Here is an 18,257-nt window from a genome sequence, read left to right on the forward strand (position 1 = left end):
TTTTGTTATAGGGACCTAAGCCCGAGTTTCTGATATGCCAGCTCCCATTGCATTCTGACACCACTAGCTTTACAAAACCTCTCCTCTAATGCTAACCCTTCAGTGGACAGTTACCAAGATGATCTGGCACCCTGACATAGAGTTTAGTACGATGGGGTGAGAGGCAGGGCTGCAAACTGGGAGCTCATGTATAAACCGAAATGAATTGATACAATTGGATTGTAAATTAAGCAGGTAGTGAACTACATCCCAATCCCCCACAGGTACTCAGATTATGTGGAATTCTGCACCTGAACTGCTACACTATAACACTTACCCTGTAGTGCTGGAAAACATTCTGCGACAGGATGAAAAGTATCTTGCAGTAAGCTTTTCTTCCAGGCATGTATTTTTTATTCGCAACGAGTGAATCCAATTTATGCATGGTAATTTTTATCACATTTATAGATTTCTAATTTCAGAATTTATTTTAAAGTTAATGCTAGAAAAATGAATGAAACCTGACCCTTATTTTGAAAAGTGTAGCAATCGCATGATGTCAACATCTTCATTAGTCAAGGCTCAGCTTTATTTTGCACTACTATAAAATAGAAAGGGAAAAAGCTACAAATGTTGGAAATAAAAGGAAGATTGATGTGCGTAGTGCAGTGGATGTTGTCTACATGGATTTTAGTAAGGCATTTGACAAGGTCCCACATGGCAGACTAGCCAGAAGAGTAAAAGCCCATGTGATACAGGGGAACGGGGTGAGTTGGATCCAAAATTGGCTCAGTGATAGGAAACAAAGGGTAATGGTTGATGGATGTTTTCATGAATGGAAAACGGTTTCCAGTGGCGTTCCACAGGGCTCAGTGTTCGGTCCCTTCCTGTTTGTTGTATATATTAATGATTTGGACTTAAATGTGGGAGGCATGATTGGGAAATTTGTAGATGACACAAAAATTGGCCATGTAGTTGATAGTGAAAAGGATAGCTGTTGTCTCCAGAATGATATCAATGGTTTGGCTGAGTGAGCGGAAAAGTGTCAAATGGAATTCAATCGAGAGAAGTGTGAGGTAATGCATTTGGGGAGGGTAAACAAAGCTAGGGAATATGCAATAAATGGGAGGATATTGGGAGGGGCTGAGGAAGTGAGAGACCTTGGAATGCATGTCCACAGGTCCCTGAAGGTGGCAGGACAAATGGATAAAGTGATAAAGAAAAGCATATGGCATGCTTTCCTTTATTGGTCGAGGTATTGAATATAAAAGCAGGGATGTAATGAAGGAACTGTATAAAATGCTGGTTAGGCCATAGTTGGAATTTTGTGTACAATTCTGGTTGCCACATTACAGGAAGGACATAATTGCTCTGGAGAGAGTATGGAAAAGATTTACAAGAATGTTGCCAGGGCTGGAAAATTGCAGCTATGAGGAAAGATCGGATAGGCTGGGGTTGTTTTCCTTAGAACTGAGGAGGCTGAGGAGTGGCCATATGGAGGTGTACAAGATTATGAGGGGCCTGGATAGAATAGACAGGAAAGACCTGGCAGAGGTCTTTTCCCCTAGCAGAGAGGTCAATTACCAGGGGGCACAAAGTTAAGGTGATTGGTAGAAGGATTAGAGGGGACATGGGGAGAAACCTCTTCACCCAGAGGGTGTTTGGAATTCGCTGCCTGGTTTGGTGGTGGAGGCAGAAACCCTCAACTCATTTAAAAGGCACCTGGATCTGCACCTGAAGTGTTGCTAGTGTGGCTAGTTTTTTTCGGCTGGTGCAGACACAATGGGCTGAATAGTCCCTTTCTGTGCCGTTACTTTTCTATGGTACTAAAAACAGAAAATGCTGGAAATACACAGCAGGTCAGTCAGCATCTGGAAAGAAAACTGGGTACACGCCTGAAGAATCAAAACCTGCTCTGTATTTCCAGATGCGGATTGACCTGCTGTATATTTCCAACATTTTCTGTTTATATAGTGATTTTTTTTTCTTTTGTTGTATATGCTCAGTGTTCAACTCAGCTGTTCCTAAACTGTGGGTCATGAGTTCCCTCTCCTCTGGGACTGTGGCCTGCACTAAGGCATCCAGGCCTGGCCTTGCCCTGCTCGGGTCTCAGTCTCTCACGGTCTCTCTGAATGGGTAAGGAGAATCCCATCCGGTGCCAACACAGCGGACAGCATGTTCGATTTGTTGGTCAGTGACCTTCTCCTCCCGCACTTGGATCATCCTTCTCCCATTGAATCTTTCTATTGGTCTGAACTCAGCACTGATGGCCTGGTCCCCGGGATTTATTTCCTCCTTCTTGAGACCATTAAAATATATGTTGCATGCAGGGGACTCTCTAACTCGGGAGCTTCTGTTTCTAGGTCCATTTTGGAAACTGGTGTGCATTGAGAGATAGGAAGGTAGATTAACAAACAGATTGATCAGAAAACAATTAAGTGAAACCCGAGGAGGAGCCAGTTCTTACATTGTGGGTGGCAACAGGGGGTCCGGAGCAGGGTTGGGAGGGGGTGGGGTCCAGACAGAAAGGAGGCAGCATCAATTACAGATTTTTCCCAGCTTCAGTTTATTACTCTGGAGTGTGGCAAGTAAACTTTACAAGCGTAACAAGCTTTACTTAGAAATATGTGAGGAAGATATGGAATTCTTAACCGGCAATTGCTGGTAGGCACAGCAGGAGTGTGGGGTTGGTGAGTCACTGGCTCAGGCTGTCAGAGCTACCACGCCTCCAGCTGGTTGACCTGTGCTATGTGGGGAGGAGAGGGGCTTGCTGGTTACAGCATGTGTGTTTGGGGGCAGAGGAACTCCATCGAGTCTCCTGTCAATGGGGGACATGAGCTTGGCTGAAACCTACATGAGTACATAAAATATTATTTTTACAAAGTCCTTAAAAACACAGATTTTCATATTTATGCATTATGTGTTAATCTACATTACATAAACGTTAATAATTATATACTGAATGTTATTATGCTGTTTTATTTGTTTTGCTTTTGTTGGCATCTGAGGTCACATTAATTTTCAAGTGTTAAAATGGGTTCACATCGGAAAATAGTTTGGGTAGCACTGGGTTAACTGCTTTTTGAAAGCCATAAAAACTACCCTCTTCCTGGTTAAGTTTAAATTTCTTTAATTGTCTCTTTCTTCCTAAATCCTTCCCTCCTGTATATGATCCTAGCTGATTGCCCAGATTTATCAATGTAAGGTTGCTCCATTTTGCAGATTACACAATGAAATCATTACAACTCTCCACTGTTACTTAAACAGCAGCTAAATTAAAAACTACTCCGTTTTGACAAGTAGTCCATCTGATTTAGAAGGATGGAGTCTTCATCTGATTAAGGCAAATCTCGCTTGCCAAGGGTTAACACTGCTCAAAGTTGTTAACGCTTACAGGTTTTCTTCATCCCTGATCTGCTATTGAAGAAAGTGATTCAAACTGTCATTTTAATTAAGAATAACCCCTCTTCTTAAAATCTTGTTTTATGCTAGATTGGATATCAAAGACAGATATCTAATTGCCCCATGTTCTTAATTTCCCACATTGGTGGTTGCAAATTACAAAAGGGACTTCTGGAATTTATTTATGGGAATTGTACAATGACTGTTTTTTGCTTGACCATTATGAGATTAGATTAATTTTTGGGAAACATGGATTATAAAAGCAAGGTGGATAGTTCATTTGCTGCCAGGCAGCTCCCAGAAATACACGGTCATCAACTTCATAAGGGGATTCACTTCTTGAGTTTTCTTGCTCTCTGCCAAAAAATTAACTGACCTCACTCAGAGGGACTCTCTCTAATGGTGGGCATGATTAGGACCCCCCTCCTCAGAAAACCAAGCGCACAAACCCACATGCTATTATGTTTACAGTGCTGTTTGCAATTATAAAAAAAGCTGCATCATTAAAATATTACTTTTCAAATAAAATGTACAATGGCATCTGCTCAGTTAGTTAATTTTGAAAGTCCTCTGTGCCACTCTTCACGTCTTTAACAGAAGTTAAACTGCCGCACAAAGGGTGTTTTGCATTGTGGAAGTAAATGATTTAGGTGCATCTCTGGTGATAGAATTTGAAAATAAATTTGTAAGACATCGGCCCAGGAACGATGTGGAAGTGTTGATTGATTATTTTTTGAACTATAAAATATAGGTTCCTTTAGTGAGCAGTCATAACATTCTGAAGCTACTGAATCTGTAGAAGGTGCAATGATTAAAAATAAAATATACATTACACTGTCTCTCTCAAAGTATCCTGTAGAATTGCAGCTGAGATTAGATGCCAAAGTTCCCACACCTCTTCGTAAAGTTATTCAAGTTCTGGGTTGATGGTTCCTTCCTGGGGATTCCTTCTGTACACCAAAACTGAGAAATATCAGGTGAATAATTCTCTAGCACACCAAATTTGAGATTAGGCACTGTCGACACCGAGTTAAATAACTCCATGTACCAATATAAAATGTTGCAGCCAATCTTAAGTCTTTAAGCACTCCAAGTGTGAAAGATTTCTTTGTACTGCAATCCAATGCAGAACAAACTGTGCCCAAACATTTCCATGGCAATGAAACTATCTGCTTAGGAGTGCATGTTCATTCATCTCTCAGGCTGTGTCTTCCAACTTTGCAGAATAGTGGTCAGTAACCACTTAAAAGCATTTAAAATCTCAGACCACTTGTATCACGATAAGGATTTGCAGGTCAAAGTTTTTTCCCAGTGATTTCTTCTAATGTAAACGTTCCTTTATCCTTGCTTCCCTCCAGCTGTATTTCCTGTCAATGTGTTGCAAGGCAATCTGCTTTCAGACCATTACCATGATCTGAAGATATGCAATAAGCCCACAGTTAATACCCCTTTCACTTACCCTCATTCCACCTGTACATAAACACTGCATTTTCTCTCAATATTTTTTGCCATTGCAGGAACTTGTGACACAAGATTATTCACCTAAAACCATTCTACCAATCTTACTAAACCATAACATCAAGGCAATTCATTTACAGCAAGTCAAATTACATTTTATTTGAAAATTCAACTTTAACTTGCTGTCCTCGCATCTATTGTCACCAAGAGACTGCCTCCATAACCCTGCAAGCTTCTGCCTATATTATACTCCTGTTGTTTTCCAGCGGTTATCCATATTACTTCAATACTTGACTTTTCAACTGTTTTCCTAGCTGATTTTCCCACTTGCACCCTCAACAAGCTGTATTCACCCAGATGTTCTTACTCACGAAAGACTGCACTTCCATTATCTGATCATTGCAGGCTCTGGTAACTCCCCCTACCGCTATGAATCAATTTCAATTTATCCTTCCATTTACATCCTTCCTTCCCCAACCTATCTTGGCGTTACCTGTGTGCCTCATGCTCCTGTTTGATCCCTTCATTGGTCTACTCCTTGTTCCTTGTACTGTTAAATCCACCTTTGGGGAAGAAATAATTTAATTTTGCTTCTTTACTCCATAGCTACCTTCCAATATCCCTTTGCCTTGCTGCTTCCTTCCTTCCATTCGAAAGTGTAATAGAGTCAAAACTGGAGTGAAAACTAAAGTATATTCTATTTACTTTTCCCCACAGAGAGTCCATTTTCAATTAACTGATTTGCAAAGCACTTGAAACAGTGGAACAGTTGCAAAGTTTTGTCTAATCTTGAAGATGAGCAAAGATTAGTGCAGCTCACGCTTTGCAAGCCTGGTAAGGTGAGCAAGTGGACCATATTGTTCCTCAGTTTGTTGCATTCGCTGCCCATCCTGAATTTCCCTTAAACTGAGTGCCTGGCTAGGCCATTTCAGAGGGCAGACCCATTGCTGTGGGTCTGGAGCCACAGGTAGGTCCAACCAGATAAGGACAGGAGATTTCCTTCCTAAAAGGTATTAGTGAACCAGATGGGTTTTATAATAAATGGTAGTTTCATGGTTATAACTGGGACTAGCTTTATATTCCAGGTTTTATTAATTGAATTTAAATTCCAGTTGCTGTGGTGGGATTTGAATGTGTGTCCCCAGAGCATTACCCTGGGCCTCAGGACTATTAGTCCAGTGATGTTACCATTACACCACCACCAACTCCGATCTTGACCACAATGCTCCAAAACGAGTAAAAGTTCAGTGTTCTATGGTAAAGCATCTTTACTTATTTCAATGGTGATGGTAAAAATTTTCATGTTTATTAAAATGTAACAGACATAAAGAAAGTACATAATGCTAAAAAAATTAACACTAATCAGCACTATCAGTCAGTTTCACAGGATAAGGGACCGCAATCAAAGCTTCAGTGGAATTACAGGCCAATACTTTGGCTGCTTCTTATCACACTTTCTATCAAACAAGAGTTGCATTGCAGTTTCCATGCCTTGGATTTTAGTAGCATCATCTCCATACAATCTCTTCATTTCAACCAGTCTCCTTTCCCCAGGTCTTTCTGCAGGTGGCTGAATTGTTCTCCCCACTGTGCTGTGAAAATCTCGGTCAGCCAAGACGTACTTTGCCTGCTGTTCGTCATCATACTGCTGCTGTCGCTCTATGAATGTATTAAAAAAAAACCCCAGTAAGCATTACGTAGAATAAATATAAATGTCGACTTCCAAACTTCAGGTAGACGGAGCAACAATGAGCATATTGCTCCAGCTTGCTCTGTGCCAAAACTGTCACATTTGAAGTTGTGCACTGAATCGTGCAAGTTGCACTCTTGCATTGTCTGTTTTTTGTTACTGTACGTTCCATGTAATTTTATGCAATTCTAGTGATGGAAAATGGAAACTGCAAAATTTAATTTACCCTATAGGTCCAATTACATTAATGATTTTTCTTCTGCTAATACACCCCACACCTTTCTCTCTAAAAAGACCCCAAAGCAAAAGAAGCATACATCTTTGACCTGTAGATATATTCATCACTTTATCACGCAGATACATACGAATGCTGCAGAATATTTAAATGGAAATTACAGATAAAAATAGAATTTAGGCCCACATTTTAATTAAAATAGGTTAAAGTACTTAGCAGTGATTTAATTGCAAAACTCTGTAAATCAGCTCGACAGTGAGAAAACGATACTGATTCAGTATGGTATAGTGCCTTGACTGACTTAATCTCCAAATTAGGAAAAACAGTTTTCAATTTATTTGCTGATGTTTTGCTCTATGGTCTGTCACAGATTTGTTAAATCTTCACTAATTGTTGCGCCTAGGAATATTAATCTGGAGGGAGGGGCTTCATAACCATTATAATTTACATTTCGGTAAATCAAAAATTGCTCTGTGCGCTGTTGAGATAAATTGATCTTTTTAACATACGACAAATTCTGTTTAAATAAAAACCTGGGCAATAAGCCAGCCTATTAGTAAGTGATAACCCACTGGGAAATCATGCCTTTCACAAACTACACAGGAACATGGGGATTGTTAAATTGAAAAAAAAAAACCACAGTCCATCTGGTTTGCCTACTACCATCCTGGTGGTTTCATGATACAATCATTGCTCTCTCTCAGTTCGATGTCTGTAATATGGATTTTTCAAACTCATAGTAACACTTAAAATCTTTCAGTAGTATGGAAAACCCACAGAATTATAATTACAAAAAGAATCTTGCACAACACAAATTCAAATAGATTTTAAAAAATCATTTCTCAGTACTATACCTGCATCTCTCTCAAGATTCAGAGTCATTCTGATCTGCCACATAAATTATTTAGGTTTTCGATACTATGGTGTTTTTGAAGCCATTAGGGCCATCTATAGACCAAGGTCAAATGGACAAAATCTCCTTCGATTACAGGGTGGTGTTCTCTTAAGGATGACAAGGCCATCCATTGACACCGGAAAGAGCATTTTGAACTCCTTAACCGGAAAACCACCTTGGCAGCTGATACTCTCTAGGCTAACGCCTCCAGTACACTGTGGTAGAATCCATGGGTGAGCCACCAGCAATGGGAGAGCTGCAACAAGCAATCAACCGGATAAAAAAACAACAAAGTCTGATCGGCCCTGATTATATTCCAGTTGAGGACTTCGAAGCTGGTAGGCGTTTGCTCAAATCAATACTCCAAGCTCTCACCCTATGGATTTGGGAGGACAAAGAACTCTCCCCCGCCCCCCAACTCCCCACCCCTCCAACTTCAGGAATTGGAACTATCTTCAAGAAGGGAGATAGTTTCCACAGCATGGTTCATCGAGGTATTTCCCTCTTGTTCATAGCAGGAAAAATCCTGACATGCATTCTACTGAATCACCTACTTCCTCTGGTGGAGGAAATGCTCCCAGAAACAGTGTTGGCTTTGGACCTTCCAGAGGAACCTCTGAAATGGACTTTTGCTGCCAGACAAATCCAAGAAAAATGTCAAGCAACACCAGGAACTCTTCATTTCATTCACCGACCTGACCAAAGCATTTGACTCACTCTGTGGATTGTGGGAAAAGATTTGGATGTCCAAGAAGCTTCATCACAATCTTGCAACTGCTTCATGATGATATGACTGCAACTGTCTTGAGTGGGAGATCTGAAACAGATGCCTTCAAAATCCGGAATGGGGTCAAGCCCCCATACGATTTACAATCTACCTGACAGTGGCAATTCACCTCAAAGATTAACTGCTCTCTGGTGACTATTAAATGCTGTCTGGATGGAAAACTCTTTAACCTCAGTAGCTCCTGTGCCAAAACTAAACTGGCCACCAAAGGTACACATGATCTACAGTTTGTAGATGATTGCAGTGTCACTGCCCACTCTGTACCAGATTTGCAAGTCACTCTCGATCTCTTCAAATCTGCATGCAAGAACCTTGGCCTGTCCTTGAATGTTGCCAAAACAAAACTCATATCAACCCACACCTGGTCAGCCAAATATTCCACCTTCCATATATGTTAAAGGAGAGACTCTAGAATATGTTAAGCTCTTTCCATAACTTACAGCCACCTCTCTCAAAAGGCCACCACCGACAAGGAGACCCAACACCAGATCAGCTGCGCCAGCTCAGCCTTCTACAAACTACGGTAGGGAGCATTTGACAATAAAGACCTTTGGAAGTCAATAAAAGTCCTACTGTACAGAGCAGTTATGTCACCACACTCCTGTACTATAGTAAGTCCTGGACTATGTATCAGCCACACGAACAATAGAGAAATTCCATCAACAATGCCTTCACTGCATCCTACAGGTTCAATGGGAGGACTATCAAATAAACGCTAGTGTCCTTCTTGAAGCCAGCTCCACAAGCATTCAGGCAAAACTCCTGAAATATCAATTTTGATGGACCAGATGCTGTGTCTGGCTGCCTGAAACTATCTCTCACACCACATTTTCTCAACTCTCAAATGGCCAACGTTCTAGAGGAGGACAAAGAAAACTCTTCAAAGACACTCTGAAGCTCTCCTTGAAGCGTGGCAGCATTCATATTAATGACTGGGAGGAGTTTGTGACCAATTGTTCAAAATTTCAACAACCTGTTCATCAAACTGCATCACGCTTTGAGTCACAACATCTCAATTATGAGGCAGAGCAGCTGCACAGAAGGAAGGAAAAGAAAGCAAATCCTGCACTCCAGACCCCACTACTGCATGGAATCGGCCTGTTCAGTTATATGAGGGCCCATGGCAGAAACTCTCAACCCTGAGTAGATGTCAACCTCGAATTGAACAACAGATGACGATGGAGTCATCACTTTTAATATATTTTATTAACCAAAAAGATATCAAGTCAAGTGTTTCCACTAGTGCTTCACCAGTGTTATATAATAAAACATGCCCTCACTAATTATTGACCAAGTTTGAAAGGATAAAATCTCCAATTTATCAGCCTTTCCTCTCCTTCCATTAAGCTTTATTGCAATCCTAGCGACAGTACTAGAATGATAAAAGTGTCACTGTCCCAGACATACATAAGTAACTGACCATTTTGATAATGAGGTTTCTTTATATCAGCTTCATTAAAAAAGAACTATAATCCCAGTGTTTTCCATTAAGTGGGTTTGCTTGCACTCTGGCTGTAGAGGTTTAAGGAGGTTTAGACTGGAGTTGCTGCCAGCAGTGTAAACATTCCACTGACACCAATACAAGAGCAGTTATGTCCCACTCAAGCAATAAATGCATCAATATTCACTCTTTTCATTGGGAGTGAAGCCCAAAGAAAGCTGAATAAAATGCAATGTTTGAGAGTGGAGATGTTGATCTTTCGGCCGGAATCAGTGTTGCATCAGTCACTGTTATTTTGCACTGACACAGCTGTCTGCTTCATAGATCAGAATGCAAACAATAAGATTAGATTTAAACCAGCTGACATTGCAATGTCAGTTGTTAACTCCAATCTGTCATCATTTTCAGTACGTATACGAATACCAGGCTTAGAATAACTTGTCGATAATTAATCAATCAATCCGAATTCTCCATCCGTTAATCACAACTCACTAAAATTATCCACTAGTAATATAATTATTTTAAAAAGTGGATGGGATGTTATTCAAATGGTAGCAATTGAAAAGAAATCAGAATCCTGGTAATCACTAGCCACCACCAAATAAATAACTAAAAGATTTTGTAAGAGCTGCAATTTCCTCCAGTTAAAACATTGGGAAGACTGAAGCCATTAACTTCACCCCTCAACACAACCTTCACCTTTACCACCACCCTCACCCGCCCACAACCTTCACCTTTACCACCACCCTCACCCGCCCACAACCTCCACCTTTACCACCATCCCCACCCACCCATAACCTCCACCTTTACCACCATCCCCACCCACCCACAACCTCCACCTTTACCACCATCCCCACCCACCCACAACCTCCACCTGTCCACACCCTCACCCACCCACAACCTTCACCTTTACCACCATCCCCACCCGCCCACAACCTCCACCTTTACCACCACCCTCACCTGCCCACAACCTCCACCTCTACCACCACCCTCACCTGCCCACAACCTCCACCTTTACCACCACCCTCACCCGCCCACAACCTTCACCTTTACCACCACCCTCACCCGCCCACAACCTTCACCTTTACCACCACCCTCACCCGCCCACAACCTCCTCCTTTACCACCATCACCCACCCACAACATTCACCTTCACCCTCACCCGCCCACAGCCTCCACCTTTACCACCACCCTCACCCGCCCACAACCTCCACCTTTACCACCACCCTCACCCGCCCACAACCTCCACCTTTACCACCACCCTCACCCGCCCACAACCTCCACCTTTACCACCCTCACCCGCCCACAACCTCCACCTTTACCACCCTCACCCGCCCACAACCTCCACCTGTCCACAGCCTCAGACTGAAACAGGCTCTGTAGAAAAAAATCTATTCATGGGATGTGTCCATCACTGGCAAGGCCAGCTTTATATTACCCATCACCAACTGGCATTGAGGGGGTGGTGGGGCACCATCTTCCAGAACAGCTGCAGTCCATGTAGTGAAGGTAAATCTAAAGTGCTGTTAGGAAGGGAGTTCCATGTTTTTGAAAGAATGACAGTGAAGGAACGGGGATATTTCCAAGTCAGGATGGCGTGTGACTTGCTGGAGAACTTGCAGTTAGTGGTGTTCCCAGTTTCTTGCTGCTTTTGTTTTCTGTGGTAGATTGTAAGATTGGAAGGTGCTGTCGAAGGAGCCTTGCCAAGTGGCTGCAGTGCATCTTGTAGATGGTACATACTGCTGCCAGTATGCGCCTGTGGAGGAGGAAGTAAATGCTTAACATGGTGGATGGGTGCCAATCAAGTGGCCTGTTTTGTCCTGTATGTTTTGAGCTGTACAAGTGCTATTGCAGCTGCACTCATCGAGGCAACTGAAAAGTATTCCATTACATTCCTGACTTGAGACTTATGAACATATGAGTTAGGAGCAGGAGTAGGCCACTCCGCCATTCAATAAGATCGTGGCTGATCTGATTGTAATCTCAACCCCTCATTCCTGTCTACCCGCTATAACCTTTACAAACATATAAATGGTGGACAGGTTTTGGGGATTTAAGGGCTTACTGCAGCATTCCCAGCCTGAGTTACTTGCTCTTTTAGCCACAGTATTTATATGACTAGGCCAATTAAGTTTCTGGTCAATGGTAACCTGCCAGGATGTCGATGGTGGCAGATTCAGCAATGGTAATGCCATTGAATATCAAGGGAAAATGGTTTGATACTCTTTTTGGAGATGGATGTTGCTTGGCACTTGTCTGGTGCAAATGTTACTTGCCACTCATTAGTCCACGTCTGAAGGTGGAACAGGTCTTGCTGCATACGGGCACAGGTTGCTTCATTATCTGTGGAGGTGTGAATGGTACTGAACATGTGCAATCATCAGTGGGCATTGCCTCTTCTGAGCTTATGATGGAGGAAAGATCATGAATGAAGCAGCTGAAGATGCCTGGGCCTAAATCATTGCACCAAGGAATTCTTGCAGTGATGTCCTGAGGCTGAACTGATTGGCCTCCAACAACCACAACCATTCTTTGTGCTAGGTTAATTCCAATCAGCAGAGAGTTTCCCCCCCAATTCCCATCGACTCCAGTTTTGCTGGGGGTCCTTGATGCCGCACACGGTCAAATGTTGCCTTGATGTCAAGGACAGTCACTCTCATCCCTTCATCTCTTGAATTCAGTTCTTTTCTCCATGTTTGGACCAAGATTCCAAAATGAGGTCTGGAGCTGAGTGGTCCTGGCAGAACCTAAACTGAATATTGGTGAGCAGGTTATTGCTGCGTTAGTTCTGCTTGACAGTGCTGTTGATGACACTATTACTTTTCCAATGATTGAGAGCAGGCTGTTGGGGCAATAATTAGCTGGATTAGATTTGCCTGATTTTTTGTGGACAAGACAATACCTGGGGGAATTTTCCAATTTGTCTGGTAGATGCCAATGTTGTAGCTGTACTGGAACAGTTTGGCTAGGGGCTCGACTAATTCTGAAACGCTAGTCTTCAGCACTACAGCTGAACTGTTGCTGGGGCCCATATCCTTTGCTGTATCCAGTGCACTCAGCTGTTTCTTGATATAATGCAGAGCAAATTGGAATGGTTGAAGATTGCCAACTGTAATTTTTTTATTCATTCATTGGGTGTGGGCCTCGCTGGCCCATAGAACCATAGAAAAGTTACAGGAGACCATTCAGCCCATCTTGTCCATGCCAGCCCGAGGACACCCAGGTGCCCTTTCTAATCCCACCTTCCTGCACCCGGCCCATAGATCTGCAGCTTACAGCACTTAAGGTGCAGATCCAGGTACTTTTTAAAAAAGTTTAGAGTTTCTGCCTCTACCACCAACTTGGGCAGCGAATTCCAGACACCAACTACCCTCTGCGTAAAAAAGTTCTACCTCATGTCCCCCTTACACCTTCTGCCATTTATCTTGAATCTATGTCCCCTAGTTCTAGAATTCTCCACCAAGGGAAACAATTTTATCCTGTCCACTCCATCTATTCCCCTCATAATTTTGTACACCTCAATCAAGTCACCTCTCAGCCTTCTTTGTTCTAAGGAAAATAACCCCAACCTATCCAATCTCTCCTCGTAGCTACACTTTTCTAACCCTGGCAACATTCTTGTAAACCTCCTCTGCACTCTCTCCAGAGCTATTACGTCCTTCCTGTAATGTGGTGACCAGAACTGCACACAATACTCCAGTTGTGGCCTCACCAGAGTTTCATACAATTCCAACATTATATTCTTACTTTTATATTCTATACCTCTGCCAATGAAGGACAGCATTCCATATGCCTTCTTTACAACCATGTCTACTTGAACTGCTGTCTTCAGGGACCTGTGTACTTGTACGCCAAGATCTCTCACTTCATCCACCCCTCTTAGTATATTCCCATTTATTTTGTAATCCCTGTAACTGTTTGACCTCCCTAAACGTATGACCTCACACTTCTCTATGTTAAAATCCATCTGCCACTTTACCGCCCACTCCACCAACCCATCTATACCGTTTTGGAGATTATGGCTATCCTCTATACTATCCACTACTCGGCCAATCTTTGTGTCATCTGCAAATTTCCCAATCGTGCCCCCCACGTTCACGTCCAAATCGTTAATATATAACGCAAACAACAAGGGTCCCAACACTGAACCCTGTGGAATGCCACTTGAGACATCTTTCCATTCGCAAGGGCATCTATTGACCATTGTTCTCAAGATGGCGGTGGTGGTGAACTGCCTTCTCAAACTGCATATGGTGTAGGTACACACATAGTGCTGTTAGGGAGCAAGTTCCAGGATTTTGACCCAGCGACAGCGAAAGAATGGCGATGTAGTTCCAAGTCAGGATGGTGAGTGCCTTGGAGGGGAACTTGTAGGTAGTGGTGTTCCCACATGTCTGCTGCCCTTGTCCTTTTAGATTGTAGTGGTCGTGGGTTTGGAAGGCACTGTCTAAGGAGGCTGGGTGAGTTCCTGCAGTGCATCTTGTAGATGGTAAACGCTGCTGCCACCATGCATCGGTGGTGGAGGGAGTGAATGTTTGTGGATGGAGTGCCAATCAAGTGGGCTGCTTTGTCCTGGATGGTGCCAAGCTTCTTGAGTGTTGTTGGAGCTGCACTCATCCAGGCAGGTGGAGGGTGTTCCATCACACTCCTGACTTGTGGCCTTGTAGATGGTGGACAGGTTTTGGGGAGTCAGGTGTTGAGTTACTTGCTGCAGGATTCCAAGCCTCTGACCTGCTATTGTAGCAACTGTATTTATATGGCTAGTACACTTCAGTTTCGGGTCAATGGTAACACCCAGGATGTTGACAGTGGGGGATTCAGTGATGGTAATGTCATTGAACCTCAAGGGGCGATGGTTATATTCTCTCTTATTGGAGATGGCCATTGCCTGGCATTTGTGTGGCACAAATGTTACTTGCCACTTGTCAGCCCAAGCCTGGATATCATTCAGGTCTTGCTGCATTTGGGCATGGACTGCTTCAGTATCTGAGGAGTTGCGAATGGTGAACATCCCCACTTCTGACCTTATGATGGAAGGAAGGTCATTGGTGAAGCAGCTGAAGATGGTTGGGCCAAGGACACTACCCTGAGGAACTCCTGCAGAGATGTCCTGGAGCTGAGATGATTGACATCCAACAACTGCAACCATCTTCCTTTGTGCTAGGTGTGACTCCAACCAGCAAATATGTTTCCCTCTGATTCCCACTGACTCCAGTTTTGCTCGGGCTCCTTGATGCCACACCCGATCAAATGCTGCCTTGATGTCAAGGGCCGTCACTCTCACCTCACCTCTGGAGTTCAGCTCTTTTATCCATGTCTGAACCAAGGCTGTAATGAAGTGAGGTGCTGAGTGACTCTTGCGGAACTCAAACTGAGCATCAGTGAAGTTATTGCTAAGGAAGTGCTGCTTGAGAGCACTGTTGATGACCCCTTCCATCACTTTGCTGATGATCGAGAGTAGACTGATAGGGTGGTAATTGGCGGGTTGAATTTGTCCTTTGTGTGTACAGGACATACCTAGGCAATTTACCACATAGCTGGGTAGATGCCAGTGTTGTAGCTGTATTGGAACAGCTTGGCTAGGGGTGCAGCAAGTTCTGGAGCACAAGTCTTCAGTACTATTGCTGGAATGTTGTCAGGGTCCATAGCCTTTGTAGTATCCAGTGCCTTCAGCCATTTCTTGATATCATGTGGAGTGAATCGAATTGGCTGCAGATTGGCAGATCTGTGATGCTGGGGACCTCCAGAGGAGGCCGAGATGGATCATCTACTCGGCATTTCTGGCTGAAGATTGTTGCAAGCGCTTCAGCCTTATATTTTGCACTGATATGCCAGGGTCCCCCATCAAGGATGGGGATATTTGTGAAGCCTCTTCCTCCAGTGAGTTGTTTAATTGTCCAACACCATTCACGACAATGTGATAGTACAGCAGAGCTTAGATCTGATCTGTTGTTTGTGGAATTGCTTATCTCTGTCTATCGCTTGCTGCTTATGCTGTTTGGCACATAAGTAGTCCTGTGTTGTAGCTTCATCAGGTTAACACCTCATTTTTAGGCATGTCTGGTGCTGCTCCTGGGATGCCCACCTGCACTCTTCATTGAACCAGGGTTGATCCCCTGGCTTGATGGTAATGGTAGTGTGGGGGATATGCCAGACTATGAGGTTACAGATTGTGGTTGAGTACAATTCTGCTACTGATGACCCAAAGTGTCTCATGGATGCCCAGTCGAGTGGCTAGATGTGTTAGAAATCTATCCCACTTAGCATGGTGGTAGTGCCACACAACACAATGGTGCGTATCCTCAATGTGAAGATGGGGTTTCATCTCCACAACGACTGTGTGGTGGTCACTCCTATCGATACTGTCATGGACAGATGCATCTGCAGCAGGCAGGTTGGTGCGGATGAGGTCAAGTATGTTTTTCCCTCTTGTTGGTTCCCTCACCACCTGCCACAGACCCAGTCTAGCAGCTATGCCTTTTAGGACTCGGCCAGCTCGGTCTGTAGTGGTGCTACTGAGCCACTCTTGGTAATGGCCCTTGTATTTAGGAGTACTGCACTAGTACCCCAGCTAGAGTACATTTTGTGCCCTTACCATCCTAAGTGCTTCGTCCAAGTGGTGTTCAACATGGAGGAGAGCTGACTCATCAGTTGAGCGGGAGGGGCACAGTACGTGGTAATCAGGTTTCCCTGCCCATCTTTCGCCTGATGCCATGAGACTTCATGGGGTCTAGAGTTGATGTTGAAGACTCCCACGGTAACTCCCTCCTGACTGTATATCACTATACTGCCACCTCTGCTGGGTCTGTCCTGCTGGTAGGACAGGACATACCCAGGGACAGCGATGGCGGTGTCTGGAATATTATCTGTAAAGCATGATTCCGTGAGGATTACTATGTCAGGCTGTTGTTTGACTAGTCTGTGAGAGAGCTCTCCCGATTTTGGCACTAGCTCCCAGATGTTAGCAAGGAGGGCTTTGCAGGGTCGGCAGGATCGGGTTTGCCATTGTCATTTGTGGTACCAGTACGGTCTCATTCCTTTTTGACTTTTTAGCAGTTTGATACAACTGGATGGCTTGCTAGGCCATTTCAGAGGGCATTTAAGAGTCAACCAGGTAAGGATGGCAGAATTTCCTTCCCAAAGGGCATTCACAGAATCACAGAGTGCAGAAGAGGCCCTTTGGCCCACTGAGTCTGCACTGACGCATGAGAAACACCTGATCTACCTACCTAATCCCATTTTCCAGCACTTGGCCCATAGCCTTGAATGTTATGACGTGCCAAGTGCTCATCCAGATACTTTTTAAAGGATGTGAGGCAACCCGCCTCCACCACCCTCCCAAGCAGTGCATTCCAGACCATCACCACCCTCTGGGTAAAAAAGTTTTTCCTCACATCATTCCTGAACCTCATGTTCCTCACCTTGAACTTGTGTCCCCTCGTGACTGACCCTTCAACTAAGGGGAACAGCTGCTCCCTATCCACCCTGTCCATGCCCCTCGTAATCTTGTACACCTCGATCAGGTCGCCCCTCAGTCTTCTCTGCTCCAACAAAAACAATCCAAGTCTATCCAACCTCTCTTCATAACTTAAATGTTTCATCCCAGGCAACATCCTGGTGAATCTCCTCTGCACCCCCTCCAGTGCAATCACATCCTCTCTACTTTTGTAATCTATGCCTCGATTGACAAAGGCAAGTGTCCCATATGACTTTTTCACCACCCCACTAACATGCCCCTCCGCCTTCAGAGATCTATGGACACACACGCCAAGGTCCCTTTGTTCCTCAGAGCTTCCTAATGTCACGCCATTCACTGAATATTTCCTTGTCAAATTACTCCTTCCAAAGTGTATCACTTCACACTTTTCAGGGTTAAATTCCATCTGCCACTTGTCTGCCCATTTGACCATCCCATCTATATCTTCCTGTAGCCCAAGACACTCAACCTCACTGTTAACCACCCGACCAATCTTTGTGTCATCCGCAAACTTACTGATCCTACCCCCCACATATTCATCTATGTCGTTTATATAAATGACAAATAATAGGGGACCCAGCACAGATCCCTGTGGTATGCCACTGGACACTGGCTTCCAGTCACTAAAGCATCCTTCTGTCATCACCCTCTGTCTCTGACAAGTAAGCCAATTTTGAACCCACCTTATCAAATTACCCTGTATCCCATGTGCATTTGCTTTCTTTATAAGTCTCCCATGTGTGACCTTGTCAAAGGCTTTGCTGAAATCCATAAAAACTACATCAACTGCACTACCCTCATCCACATACCTGGTCACCTCCTCAAAAAATTCAATCAAATTTGTTAGGCATGACCTCCCTCTGACAAAGCCATGCTGACTATCCCTGATCAAAC

The 18,257-nt window shown here is 43.7% G+C and overlaps 1 protein-coding gene across 1 annotated transcript in view; it reads right to left on the minus strand.

The window, feature by feature from the left end:
• Positions 1-6,123: 6,123 nt before the first annotated feature.
• The window catches only part of gemin8 (gem (nuclear organelle) associated protein 8), a 38,739-nt gene continuing 26,605 nt past the window's right edge, over positions 6,124-18,257 (minus strand). The window contains exon 3 of the mRNA XM_078536676.1: positions 6,124-6,498. Within this exon, the coding sequence (XP_078392802.1) occupies positions 6,242-6,498 (257 nt within the window). The 3' untranslated portion in view covers positions 6,124-6,241. The remainder of the gene's footprint in view (positions 6,499-18,257) is intronic.

This window comes from Cetorhinus maximus, unplaced genomic scaffold (genome assembly GCF_964194155.1).
Source record: "Cetorhinus maximus unplaced genomic scaffold, sCetMax3.hap1.1 HAP1_SCAFFOLD_1413, whole genome shotgun sequence".
Taxonomy (NCBI): domain Eukaryota; kingdom Metazoa; phylum Chordata; class Chondrichthyes; order Lamniformes; family Cetorhinidae; genus Cetorhinus; species Cetorhinus maximus.